General features: G+C 42.7%; 1 protein-coding gene across 1 annotated transcript; it reads right to left on the bottom strand.

The window, feature by feature from the left end:
* Positions 1 to 5,922: 5,922 nt before the first annotated feature.
* Positions 5,923 to 12,202, bottom strand: morf4l1 (mortality factor 4 like 1). The gene is made up of 12 exons (XM_079743301.1): positions 12,082 to 12,202; positions 10,860 to 10,906; positions 10,686 to 10,753; positions 10,514 to 10,600; positions 9,887 to 9,964; positions 9,709 to 9,734; positions 9,363 to 9,454; positions 9,034 to 9,135; positions 7,919 to 8,007; positions 7,065 to 7,237; positions 6,756 to 6,840; positions 5,923 to 6,402 (listed from the first exon to the last, which is right to left on the bottom strand). Exons 1-12 carry the CDS (start codon positions 12,119 to 12,121, stop codon positions 6,318 to 6,320), a joined length of 972 nt encoding a protein of 323 aa, XP_079599427.1. The 5' UTR covers positions 12,122 to 12,202; the 3' UTR covers positions 5,923 to 6,317.
* Between the last annotated feature and the right edge of the window lie 800 nt (positions 12,203 to 13,002).

The raw sequence follows: 13,002 nt of genomic DNA, 5'->3' as shown, positions 1-13,002 counted from the left end.
CGCTCTACAGACGGCCACTGTTGGAGAACGGCAACATGATGACAGACCCACCAAGAATGCTGCCTCCACCGCCGCCATATGTAACGCAGCACCCACGGTTCCCTTATTAAGGAGGGAAATAATTTCTCCTAAAGTGGCTGCCGGCGCTGACAGCTCAGATTAATGCTCCTCTGTAAAACAGCCAGAATAACAACTGCTCCTGCACGCATCATGAAAACCAGCGCATTCCCTCTGAGGGAAGCCTGCCAGCACTTACAAATTCATGCATATTTGGGTCTGTGGACATCTGCCAGCGCAAATAATTTATGCTCCTCTCTCTGGGGTCGGGGGGGAGCAGTGAATCCCCGTTCGTCTTAAAAGTTTGTTCCAAGTTCCACGGTGAGTTTATGTGCCTGGTCCACTCCTCAGCCTCCCCCCTACCCCCACCCCTCCCCCCAAGCCTCCCCCTTTGGTGTGAAGTGGTACGGGCGCACGCTCCAGCGGCAGCCTGGGCTGGAGGGGGGGGAGGATCCCCCGGCATGTGGGAAAGTCCCAGGCACCACTTCAGACTTTCAAGGGCCCAACTGTTTCCCGTCCTTCCACGGGGCCCCGGGGCCGGGGGCCGGAGCGACCTGTCAAGGCCGTTTTCTTAATATCCTCGGCGGGCCGGCAGTCAGCGAGCCGTGGCCTGGGTGGGATCTCTCAGCAGCAGCCCACAGAGCGGTGGGGAGCAGCCCGGGTCGGGGGCCGTGCGGAGGTCTGACTCTGTACCGGAGCCGGGGGAACAGCTTATTAGCCCCCTGGAGGAGGAGGTGGATCAGAAAGACAAACACAAGCGGGTCCTCCGACATCAAACTCCTTCCTGGGGTGGCTTTGTGACAACGCAGAGTTATCGGGTGATTTAAATGCCGGAGAGACGCGTCGATATGGAAGCGAGTGCGTCAACAGATGGTGTGTTAATCATTAAAGGCTTGTTTGAGTGGAGGCTCACACGAGGGCCCTGATTTGTTTCCACAGTGCTGTGCTTGCTAATGACACGGTTACCACGACCAAGCTATCATTGGGGTTTAAATCACGGTGAGACACTTCAGTTTGCTTTGGCGGAGAGACGTCCACAGCGCTTTGGGGGCAGGAGGCTAGCTCACAATCACATGTGTCGTCCAAAGACATCCATGTGTGTCAACCACAGAGATCCATACAAATGGAAAATAGCGCTGAATTCAGCACACCTGGAAGGCTACATACATCTAGAAAGCTACATTCATCCAAAATATTGGCTGTATCAAAGAAAAATAGCATAACTTTATTAGGCTATTGTAGGCCTACGTCCAATAAAATCATTGGAAACACGTGAAAAGAATATTCAAAGGTATGTGTCATACCTTTCAAGAAGAAATGCTAGTACTTCTTCATGCTGCTTTATGAGTATTAGGCCGACATCTAACTAACCCATTGTTTTTTAATGTCAAGAAATCCCAAATATGTGCATTGCAATGGGATAGACATTATGTAGACTTTGTTGGAGCGAGAGGTGTCTGAGCGCCAGTTGTGACACCAGATCCAGTTTGAGGAGTGTACAGGTGTTGACGAACAGCTGGGGGTGGGAGCAATCTTCTCATGTCCATTTTGGAGAGTTAGTGATAGTTAGCTTATGTGCAGCCTTTATGCAGGCTTAACCAAATTGAATACGTATGAACTGTTTACTATTTGTAAATTATGTCATAATTACCAACTACAATACTAGTCCAACTCCAATGCCAGTCCACGCTACTGAGTATCAGGCCTCTGGCATCCTGCAGAGGGTCAGTCCAGCCCGACGGGGGGTCAGGGGCAGCAGGCCAACCTTGGGCCTCCCCACAAGGGAGCCGCTGTCAACAAGCACCAACAAGGACACCTTGCCTTGCCTTGCATTGTTCAAACTAAGATGTTATCACCACATTAACATAAATAGGTGTATACATCTCATTCATTTATATTTATTTTAATGAAAAATTATAATTTTTCGTTTTACTGCAAACCAATTGGGATAAAGTGAAGAACACTATTTACTTTAACGGTGACCTCGTTCCCGTGCGTTCTCATCTCACGCACACGTCCAGCTCGAATAATACAAAAACCTTCAGACAAGCCTGCTGTCTGCTGGGTAAAATGAGTACTGCAGTTCATGACCACGTTATTTAACACGTAGTCATGGTACAAAAAAGTTATAAAGGAGGAGATGGATTTTTATGTTATTTGGATTTTTATTAAAATGTATTGATATTATTATTACATTATTAAATTAGGATATATTGTTTTTAATTTTACTGAATTTTTTGAATGATAGATATTTTTAAGCTCATAGCTCAGCTCCTGAGCAAAGACAGATAAAGGCTCTTAAATTACACCTTTAGTCTCCATGGAAATAATCTTTGCCACGAATTCTCCCAAACATAGATAAATAGATACAGACAGAACAAAAGTGCTGGTAATAAAGGAAGTACTCTGGTGTGTGGATCAAAGCCAGTGATATGCCACTGGAGAGAGCAGATGAAAGACAGGCAGATTAAGCTGTTTACCAAGGCTTTCACCTCTGTGTCTCTCCAGAGAGAGAGTGAGAGAGGGGCGAGTGAACCTCTCATTATACATTCATCTCTGCTAGTTCAATGGCCTTTGCAACCTCCGTCCTCCACATAAGAAGATAGTGTGTTTGTGTGTGTGTGTGTGTGTGTGTGTGTGTGTCTGTGTGTGTGTCTGTGTGTGTGTGCGGCTGTGTGTGTGTGTGTGTGTGTGTGTGTGTGTGTGTGTGTGTGTGTGCGCGTGTGTGTGTGTGTGTGTGTGTGTGTGTGTGCGTGCGTGTGTGTGTGTGTATGTGTGACATGGGCGTAGATCCCGGGGGACGTGGGGGAACCAGCATGTTCTCTCCAACTTCTGAAAAACCTGAATTTGCCCCCCCCCCATATACGTTATTTCTAAATGTATTTTTGACAATTCACACACAAACAAACCCTTTTTAAAGGTTTTTATAGGTGGATCCTGACCACTGAGCAGGATCAACCTATGGATCCTGCTCAGTGGTCTGAACCGTTGCACATGCGATTGGCAGGTTACACATCCTCACTTGTTTTCAGAGTGAATGGTGCATTTGTGAATGTGTGACTCTGTAAAATAGGTCAATGTGTATATTGACAGCCTATAAGGCATTCATGAAGATACATTTTAGCTGTTAAATGGCTGTGTGTCTGTTACAGCAGATCATGGGATATTTGTTGGTGAGGTTATTGATGTCTCCTCCAGAAAACACTCCATGTTTGTGGTCCCCCTCCAGGTTGAGACCACTGCTTTTAAAGCATTAATGCTTTAATGGACAGGCTCTCTTGGGCTCTCCACTCGATTAAGTAGAGGTCTCAGGTGAGGGTGTAGCTGGAGCTGTAATGGGATATTAATGCTACATTATATGTATATATTCACACATTATTATGTATCTCATCGTTTTCAAGGGGTTTGGACACACACTTTGATCTCACAAAATGAATTCCCTTCCAACAAGCTCAAATAATATTGGTTAACTGTTTCAGAAGCATAAGGGGGGAGATTATAGGAGTTATATCACACAACTGAATAACACAGGTGCTGCCGTGTATTGCTTCAGTTCTCGAATGCAAACATTGACACGGATGGAAACACGAGGTGGTGAGGTGCAGGTGTGGCTGCAGGCTCCATTACTCTACGGTCCTAAAACAATAATCCCACTCTCAAGGGTGTCTGGTGTCCTATGATGATAAGCAGCATTCAAGTATTTCAACAAGCACCGGGCCACATTTTCAACCGCCCACCATGTAAGATCCTACACACAGAAACCACGACTAGCCCACATTAGAAACAGATGTCCACAGCAGTCCATTCTCTTCATTTTATTTTGACTAGGCCTTCTCTGTGTTATTGGAAAGTATTTCACTAAGAATTACCAAATGTGGTCGCCTTTCAGGAAAACAAATGGCCACAGATGTAGTTTTCCATTTTACAGGCTGTTTATGCATTGCAAATTCCTCTTCCAGAAGACTGGCTTGTGTTCTTTCAAGTTTTAATGGCTCAGAGTGACCGCAGCCCTTTGTGGTCAATGGATTTTCCAATACTAATGACATCCAGTCACACTCTGCTCTCCAAGGCTCTGCGCCCAGTGTGTAATTAGCGGACCACTAACTCCTACTCTGGGGAAACATTCACAACCAAATTAAACCTTGACGGTTTTTCACCTCATAGATCCCAAAACAGATGGTTATGCTCTGGAGATATCGGACCGAAAAAACATCTGGTTTTCATCTGTCAAACTGATCATATTTGCCTTCCAGCCGGGAAGCCTTCTGGTGGAGCTGTGCTGGACTATAGGCTGATTCTAGACCGAGGAAAACGAGCACTCAGCGAGGACTGGAGGAAGACAGTTATATTGGCAGAACATCTAGAACCCAGGGTTTACTGGAGATCGTTCTGTCCTCATTATAGATAGACATATCATTATAACTGCTTGTGCATTGTCATTGACATTACTGAGAAATTCCACGAAAGAAACAGCCTTTATTGGAGGCAATAGGCTAGTAATATTCCTTAATGTATTTGTATTGCTGGTATTTGTAGTGCTAGACTGCATTAACCGGTGTGTGAAATCTTGCCATCTAGTGGCGTCAACACTACACTGCATTTCTTTGTATAATCTTGCCTGAAAATTAATGTAGAAATTATACACCTGAGTAGTTTCTGGCATCCATGTCGGTAATTTTCCTACAAAAAGACCAGGTTGGTTCTGGTCTGTTCTCTGAGCTCTTCTCGCTTTGTGACGTTCAACACTGCCTGATTGGTCTTGTGTTAGCAGTATGTCAGACTCTCCCAAACACGTGCCTTTCACTAATGGAGTCGCAGCCCAAACTTCGGTGGCACCAAGATGTTAAGGAAGTCTTGCTTACTTCAACAAATTTAAAACATGGGCCAATTTGGTTATCATATTGGTTGTAATGTGTGGAAGATGCAAATCACTCCCAAATGTAAATTGCCACTTCTGTAAAGCAGGATGTACTATGGGCCAAGAGAAGACATTAATTTGAATGTTTTAATGGTGGTGCATGTTTCCTGTCAGTCTATCTAGTGGGATTAACTGCAACATTGAGGTCAGGAAAAGCACGAAAGACAAAATGGGAAATGCAGGCATATGTTCCTGGTTATGTCCCTGGAAATAGGATCGCAGGAAATTCCTATTGGGAACAAACAGAATTGCCCAGGCCAAGACTAGGAACCGTTGACAGTGAAAGACAACCACAAATCACCAGCTCTGCCACTGCCATTTAGTCTTGTTGTCCCGACTCAGAGCAATTCATAATAAGGGAGAGGTATATAGGGACAAGGAGTATCCTATGAATGGATTTGTGCAGAAGAAAGGGCTTCGTTTGTGGTCGGGTTTCAATGGCCTATTGGGTTTCTTCCTTCCTAGCTGGATATCCTGTGCAGACCACCTGATTTCAATCAGTGGGCTATGAAATACCACCAGCAGTACCAGGAGTGTTACTCTCCAGCCCTCTCCAACCGAGCCCAGGGGGGAACAAAGACCAAGTCAGCACAGTAAATACACCGAGAACGGGGAGACGTCGGGAAACCCCAGAGGTGTCCCATAATCCCTGGGGCTCTGGGAACATCCAGCCGCTCCGCAACATAAATCTTCCGAGCCATTAAGCAAAAGGCTTTGAGGTTGAATACAGCCCCAGGAGAACTCCCTTTCTTTCCAAACGTACTTCTTAAACCAGCCTCTCTCCGTGTTGTAATGCACGCATTATAAAAATGACCCATTTATCGATAGCAATTTGGTCAGTGGTGAGACTTTCAAGGATTTAAAGCCATTTCCTGTATGCTAATTGCCTTTGATAACATGAGCAAATGTGCTCCAATTCAGGAAAGTACAATTGGAAACATAAAATGTACAACAAAAGAACTTTTATTATAAAACGACAACAGCAAACATGACAATTTTAGCAAACATTAGAAACAAGACCAAATGAAAAACAGACGAAACAAAGTGATTTTCTTTTCAAAAGATCTGGGTAAAAACCAGGAAATACAGGTGTCATAAAAACAACAAACAACAAAGGTACTCAAAAACATACCAATGTGGGAATAGCAATTCTGTGCAGCTTTCCAAATCACAGTTAATGATTTCTGTCTCACTGGATTGGCCTTAGATCTTGAAATGTTCTCCTTCTATTCCAATCACAACTCAATTTCCGAGACCAAATACAAATGGTCCCCCTCGAGTGAAATCCTCCATTCAGATAAAGTCCTCTGGTAACCCCCATGACACCATGACTCCACTGACCCTACACTGCCTTGCGGTGGTACTCGGGCGGGGCCACCTCGTAGTCGCTGGCGTTGAACAGCGAAGCCGAGTTCTTTACAAGGTACCTGGAATGGAGCGCAGGGAAAAGATTTAGCACATTTACATTGAGGGCATTAAGCAGATGCTTTTTCAAAGTGACTTACAATAAGTACATTTGTCAGAAGAAGGAGAAATTATATTTTGTCGCTTTTGGTACAGTAAGGATGTTCATAGAAACAAGAGGCAAGCACTTACAATTGCTAGGTTAACCCATTCCCCGTGTACAACAAAGAAAGCTAGGATAGGATGATACACAGCTAAGTACTCTATTTTAGTGCCAGGACGTACGACACACAATAAGGGCGTACATTAAGTGCCAGGACGTTGCATGCTAGTAACATGGAGAGTACGAGAGCATGGTTTGTGAACTAGGGCTTACTTGAGGAAGTCCTGAAGGTAGCTGAGCAGCAGAGCCAGGCTCTTCTCGTCTAGGGGTGTGTACGCCAGCATCGCTCCGATTCTCACTGTTCACAACCACAAGGAGAGATGTCAACACTTGATTTGGATAAACGTTTAGTGGCACCCAGTTAGGCATCCTACATTCATTTTACATTATTTTTTCAATATGGCTGCCACCTCCAAATGTGTCAAGAGGGAAGATGTGTTTGTTGGGGTCTCTGGATCATTTTGGCCTCCCTGTGTTTGAAAGTTGACAGAAAAAGTGAGGAGGTGTGTGCGTAGTGCGTACCGAAGAGTCTGAGTAGGTGGGGAGCCCCGTAGATCTGGGACATGGAGATATCGGGGTGGTTGGCCAGGATGTCTGCATACTGCGGCCGCTCAAATTTGTACAGCAGCTGCGTGCCCAGCATCACGTTGAAATACTCTCTGATACCAGCCACCACTTCGTTAACCGCAAATTCCCTGGGCAGAGGAAAGGCACATTATTCATCAGCATGCAGGAACTTCTACTTAGGTTTGCTCCATCTCCTAAACCTGATAGAGATCGGAATGTGTAACACATGCAGGATAGTGCTTTAAGAACAATGAGTGACCTAACCTAAAGATATAATGGTTTAACCATTACATGGTGTCTGAATACAAGATCACACCATTCCTAAAAGGAGGGAACTGAGAAATACATTTTTCAAACGCAAAGGTAACAAGGACATTTGTTCATATTTCCGTGGCTGTGCCAAGGGCTGACCCATAGAAGGGTAGAGACGACCAATCAGAGCCCGAGTTCCCCATAATGGAAGCCATATTCAAAAACAGTAACAAAGACTTAAATATCATGCGTGTAATCTTCTGAAGGCCAACATTCATGGGAAGAAAAGGTGACCAGGTCATGACACAAACGGATATTAAATCAACTTAATTTGTAAAGCACCTTTAAAAAAGCAAACAAGATTTGTAGTATTTTTAGCCATGCGCACAGGGCAGGAAGACAATTACAAGAGGACATGGGGGAGGGGAGCGAGGGCAGCAATCAAAACGGAAATGAGATTAAACACAATCTAGTAAAATAAGTGATAGCACAGATGTCTTTATTCCATAAAAACGATGAAAAAAAGATAAATGTAAAACAATAAATGGCATTTGTACTTGCTGTCAGAGTTTCCTCTTGATTTTTTGTAGTTTGCATAATCTTCAAGAACTGCTTCCACATTCTTTTTGGCAGGCAAATGAAAAAGCTGAAAGGCAAAGAAGAAGCAAGATGAGAATAGGTGAGATGAAGGGCAAGTTTAACTAATGTTTACAACAAGTCACTTTATGTAGATGCATATATTCATTCGTTTTTTTGCGAGAATGAAAACTAAGAAAAATATATGAATGGCATCCATTAACCTCTTCATTGGGCTAGGTAAACAGAGTATATCTCCACAACTACAAGGGCTATAATATGTGATTTCTGGTGGAGGAGGAGAACACCTTTGAGATTGTTGTGCAAGTGATCCCTGGATCAATGTCAATATAGCTAGAACACATCATAAATTAAGATTTCATTTCAGCCTGAGAGAATGAGATGTTTCAGAGCGAATAGCACCTAGTGCATTATCAGTTGGTAGCCCATAGTACCAGTCATATGACTATCATTTGGTCCGAGTCTCAAGCAAGTCCCGATTACATTTTGCTTTGGCAAGTCAAGTCACAAGTCATTTTAAGTAGAGTCTGTAGTTAAGGCAAGTCAATCATCTTGTTTCCCAACCCAATGATACTGCTGTCTTACATTATGAAGGTCTAGTAAAGAGAACGTACTAGTACCCACCCACAATATATCTAACCTGTTCACAACAATTTTTATAGCATTCTAAATTATTGATATTCAGTTGAATAAATGTGAACGAAAAAAAAAAGCACATTCATTATATTCATTCAATCATGACAATGCTGTTCCCCTTGTGCGCTCGCATATAGGGTTACATTATAGAGACACTTGTCATGTGTGCATTGACAACGTTAAATTTTTAAATATTTTATATGTAATGTTTAAACCCAAACATAAAATAAACACAGACAAGTCATCGTGTCTCAAGTCAAGTCACAAGACTAAACGCCTCACTATGTCTTTGCATTTGGGGTGAAGGGGGCGTGGCCAATACACAGGGCGTGGACCAGACACAGGCACTTTCAGGAAGATGCGGTTAAAATCCTGATTTTGCGTATACAAACTATATGAACTAAACACAATAAAATCCGAAGACACATCCAGGACTGACCTGCTTTTGTCGCGTGATCAGGTCCCAGTCGTCCACAAGCCAGGGTTTCAACTCCTCTGGGATCTTAACCTTCACCTCCACTCGGTTTATAAATGTCTCCTCCTGCAGAAACACGAACACATTCAAGCAACGCTCCCTGACAGATGACCGTATTCAAGTGGAGATTGGCACAACTTTGGGACATTATATAGTGTATAAAATCAGAACCACACAGAAAGTAAATAATGATCGTATTGAATTATTTCAACACGGAAAGATCAATCCAGGAAATTAAACGAGAGACAAACTTGAAGATGAACATGCAGTTGGACCACTGATTGTATACGTACACTTTCGACGGTTGGATCCACACGGGCCCTCTTCTTCCTGGGTGGGTGGGCCTGGTCTCCCCCAGAACTCGTGCCTTCTCCGGCCCCTGGGGCTGGTGGGATTAAAAGCAGAAAGTTACTTTTACTAAATCCTCATGGTAGTCAGTACTGGTACATTAAACTATACCATCTACAGTTATGTTAACATGTGTTGTTAAGGTCCAGTGCAATATAAGTGGAATTAATTATTATTAATATGCACTACCTCTATGTTTATGCATTTGGTTTTAAAAAGACAATTCCTCCATAATGCAATCTTGACTCTTGAATAATTATGATTGTGAATAACAAAAAAAAACATATTTACGCTTCAGTTTGTTCTTTTTGGTTTTCCTAAAGGGTAAAAAAAAAAATAGCTCAGTAATACACAGATTTACAATAACAACATACAGAAGCTGAATTTGTTTTGCAGTGACGCGCCTGTGTGAGGAGAATGATACATTGATGGCAAAAGAGGTAAACACACGAGAGACTTGAATACTTACACATCGTTTTTCTGCACGGCTGCAGGAATCTTCTTATTCGGTGCTACACCCCTCATCCTCCCTTCTACATAATGGTCTCTTCAAAAGACAAGTTAAGGAATTAATGACACGTCATATACAGGAAGAATATATTGATCTAGAATTACCGTCATAAGTATAGCGATGCATATTTCATTATAGTGAAGGTCCATGTACAGAACTTCCTTAATCATATGCTAATTTATGCTTGTGAAACCCTTTCCAAAAACTACGAAGAGATAACCTAAGAATCGTCAATTCACAAATGAGCATTAGTCTGGAACCCCTCAGTTAATTTTCAATTTCCAAGGGGTGTTATCATATGGTTCCACTAAAAAAAGCCCCTGGACGCAAATGGATAGATCTACAACCAATCATAGCAGCATAACGTGTGACACAGCAGCGGCAACAGCGGTAGGCGCTTCTCTGTTCATAATCGTATCAAACAGGCCCCACATTAGATAAAGGGTGGTGAATGGGAAGGCCCGGAACAGGTCTATTGTAATCTGTCTGAACGGGAGGGGGGTCGGACGCATATGCCAGAGAAAATCAAACTTGAGCCTTCAGATTTGTTAACTAAATTAGCAATGAAAAAAGAGAAAAACTTACTGATTTGCCCTCTGAAGCTCTTTCTGTTTTTGAAGGTTGCTGTCAACATACTTCAGCACTCGACTTTCAGGAACCCATTCGTCCCAACTGTAAAAAATGTCCAGACAATAAAAATAATAGCTAGGCCGACTATGCAACATTGAGCTTGCATCAAATCTCAGTGAGAACTTACTTCTTATTCCATCCACTGTAATGAATAAAATATTTTATTTGCTTTTCCTTGACGTTTATTTTAACACACTGCAAAGAAAAGTGAGAACAGTTGTTTACATTTTCTTAAATCAAACAGAATAACAGATTTGGTGCATATAAATGCAAATAATTAAGACACCCCACTGTAGCCTACCTTAGCTTCGTAAAGCAATGGCCCATGGAAACAGAGAACTCTTTCACCTAAAAACAGATGATCAAAAGGTTAATGTAGCAACAACAGGCATCAAACAACATGATCAAAACAGACAACGTGCTGCCAAAGTGAGCGTTGCACAATGGTACCCAAAGCACAGTGGGAACCAACAACCCCACCCATCCATAACGTTAGATGCTACAGTCAAATGAACTGAAATGTGCAAGTGAGAACTTCGCAATGATTGGTGACGATCTTTAAAGCCCACCTGCTGCTTGGTCATCCGCCAACTATCCCAGAGGATCCACTACACACACACCATCACCATTAAAATAATGAAGTTATAACGTTATAAGGGGCGTATATATAGTATATATACTGTGTATATACAGGGTGCGATTTGCCGGTGGGGATGGTGGGGATTATCCCCCCCTCTGGTTTACACGTCCTACCCTCTGCTGAATTATTTTTATCCTCGGTGGGGATAAAAATTATTCCCCCCACCCAAAGTATTTTCACCATTACATCGTAATAATTAACAACCAAAATACACAGGGTCCGTCTTCATTTTGAAACATTTTAAAATGTTTCTCAAAATTATCCCCCCCTCTGGTTTTTTCACAAATCACACCCTGTGTATATATATGGGCGGCATGTGCATCAGGAGGTAGAACGGGTTGGCTGGTAACCGGAAGGTTGCTGGTTCGACATTCAGTTCCTCCTAGCTGACTGTCGATGTGTCCCTGAGCAAGACAGCTCACCCTAATTGATCCCGACGAGCTAGCTGTCGCCTTGCATTGTTGAAACCACCATCGGTGTTTGAATGGGTGCGTGAATGTGTAAAGCGCTTTGAGTGGCTGCTGGTTAGAAAAGCGCTATATAAATGCAGTCCATTTAGTTTTACCATAAGGGTAGAGCATAGGGCCTGGGTGCTGCTGGGAGCTAGCTGATAGCCTGCACGCTAGAAGATCGCGGATCTACATGTTATCTCCCCGATGTTTTAAAACCAGGGCAACCAGGGACATCGTTACGAAACATTCCGTTTGTGTATAATCGCTGTGAAAAACCTATCGCCATGCGTTTTATAGAGAAAAAAACCCGACACCCGTTTAGCTTCTGGGCGGCGGGAGGACCCCCATCACCGAGGGGGCCGAGGCGTGCGACCCTCCGCTGGTGCTGCGATTCACCGGACCATTAAACCCTTGAATGTCCGGATAATTACCTTCTTGAAATTTAGGTTTAGGGTCCTGTTTCGGCGCCATTCACAGATTAAACGAGCAAAATAGCGGAAAAATCAAATCCAGGCATCGCCAGCTCCTGTTCTAGTCAGTAACGACGCCGCGCTAATACGTCACGCCCATCGATGACGCTTAAGCAGTGCGACGGGACAGGTTGAAAACAAAGGTCTGGTGCAGTACTCACATGGGCCACAGTATAGGCCGGTCCCTATATATGGAAGCATATATGTAGCAAAATTCAAATGGCAATGCAATTTGCAATTTGCAATTCAATAAGTCATTACATTACGCAATTGACAATTCATTATGCAATTTAACAATGTAATTTGTAAATACGTTATCCAAAGTGTATTTGAATATGCAAAGTGACAATGAAATCCTCAATAAAATTTGCAAAAGTTATAACAATAAAAATAGAATAACATTTTGACAAATTTTATTAAATTGCATAATGAATTGTCAATTGCATAATGTAATGACTTATTGAATTGCAAATTGCATTGCCATTTCAATTTTGCTACATATATGCTTCCATACTTATACATCAGCTGTAATGTCCAATACATGATGGTATAATCATTTGTATGCTAAGTTGTTTCCTTTAAAATATGGTATTGAAGTACATAAAACTACATTCCCTTCTGAATGTTTCATGTTGACACCCTTGAAAATGTTTCACACTATGTGTTTCATAAACTGGGTACTGATAGCAATGCCCTAGTTCCAGAATGTGCAAATGTTATTTCACTTCCCTTTTGGAAGATGTTTGGCTTCATATTATACTGACATGAGTTTCACCCCAAAAATGTATAGCTACAGATCGTATTACAACTAGTGGTCTCTCTTCTGCACACTTAATAATAAATCAAGTACTGTAATCACTGTTCTTAAAAGTATTTATACTT

The sequence above is a fragment of the Pollachius pollachius genome (genome assembly GCF_949987615.1).
Source record: "Pollachius pollachius genome assembly, chromosome: 9".
In the NCBI taxonomy this organism is placed as follows: domain Eukaryota; kingdom Metazoa; phylum Chordata; class Actinopteri; order Gadiformes; family Gadidae; genus Pollachius; species Pollachius pollachius.
This window is presented reverse-complemented; position numbering and strand designations above follow the sequence as displayed.

Excerpts from the sequence above, each read along its gene's own strand:
- morf4l1 (XM_079743301.1), bottom strand. The coding sequence starts at position 12,121 with ATGGCGCCGAAACAGGACCCTAAACCTAAATTTCAAGAAG. Across the intron at positions 9,735-9,886 it reads GCCGTGCAGAAAAACGATGT|GAAAACCAAAAAGAACAAAC; the intron begins GTAAGTATTCAA and ends TTTACCCTTTAG. Across the intron at positions 9,455-9,708 it reads CAAAAAGAACAAACTGAAGC|CCCCAGGGGCCGGAGAAGGC; the intron begins GTAAATATGTTT and ends TAATCCCACCAG.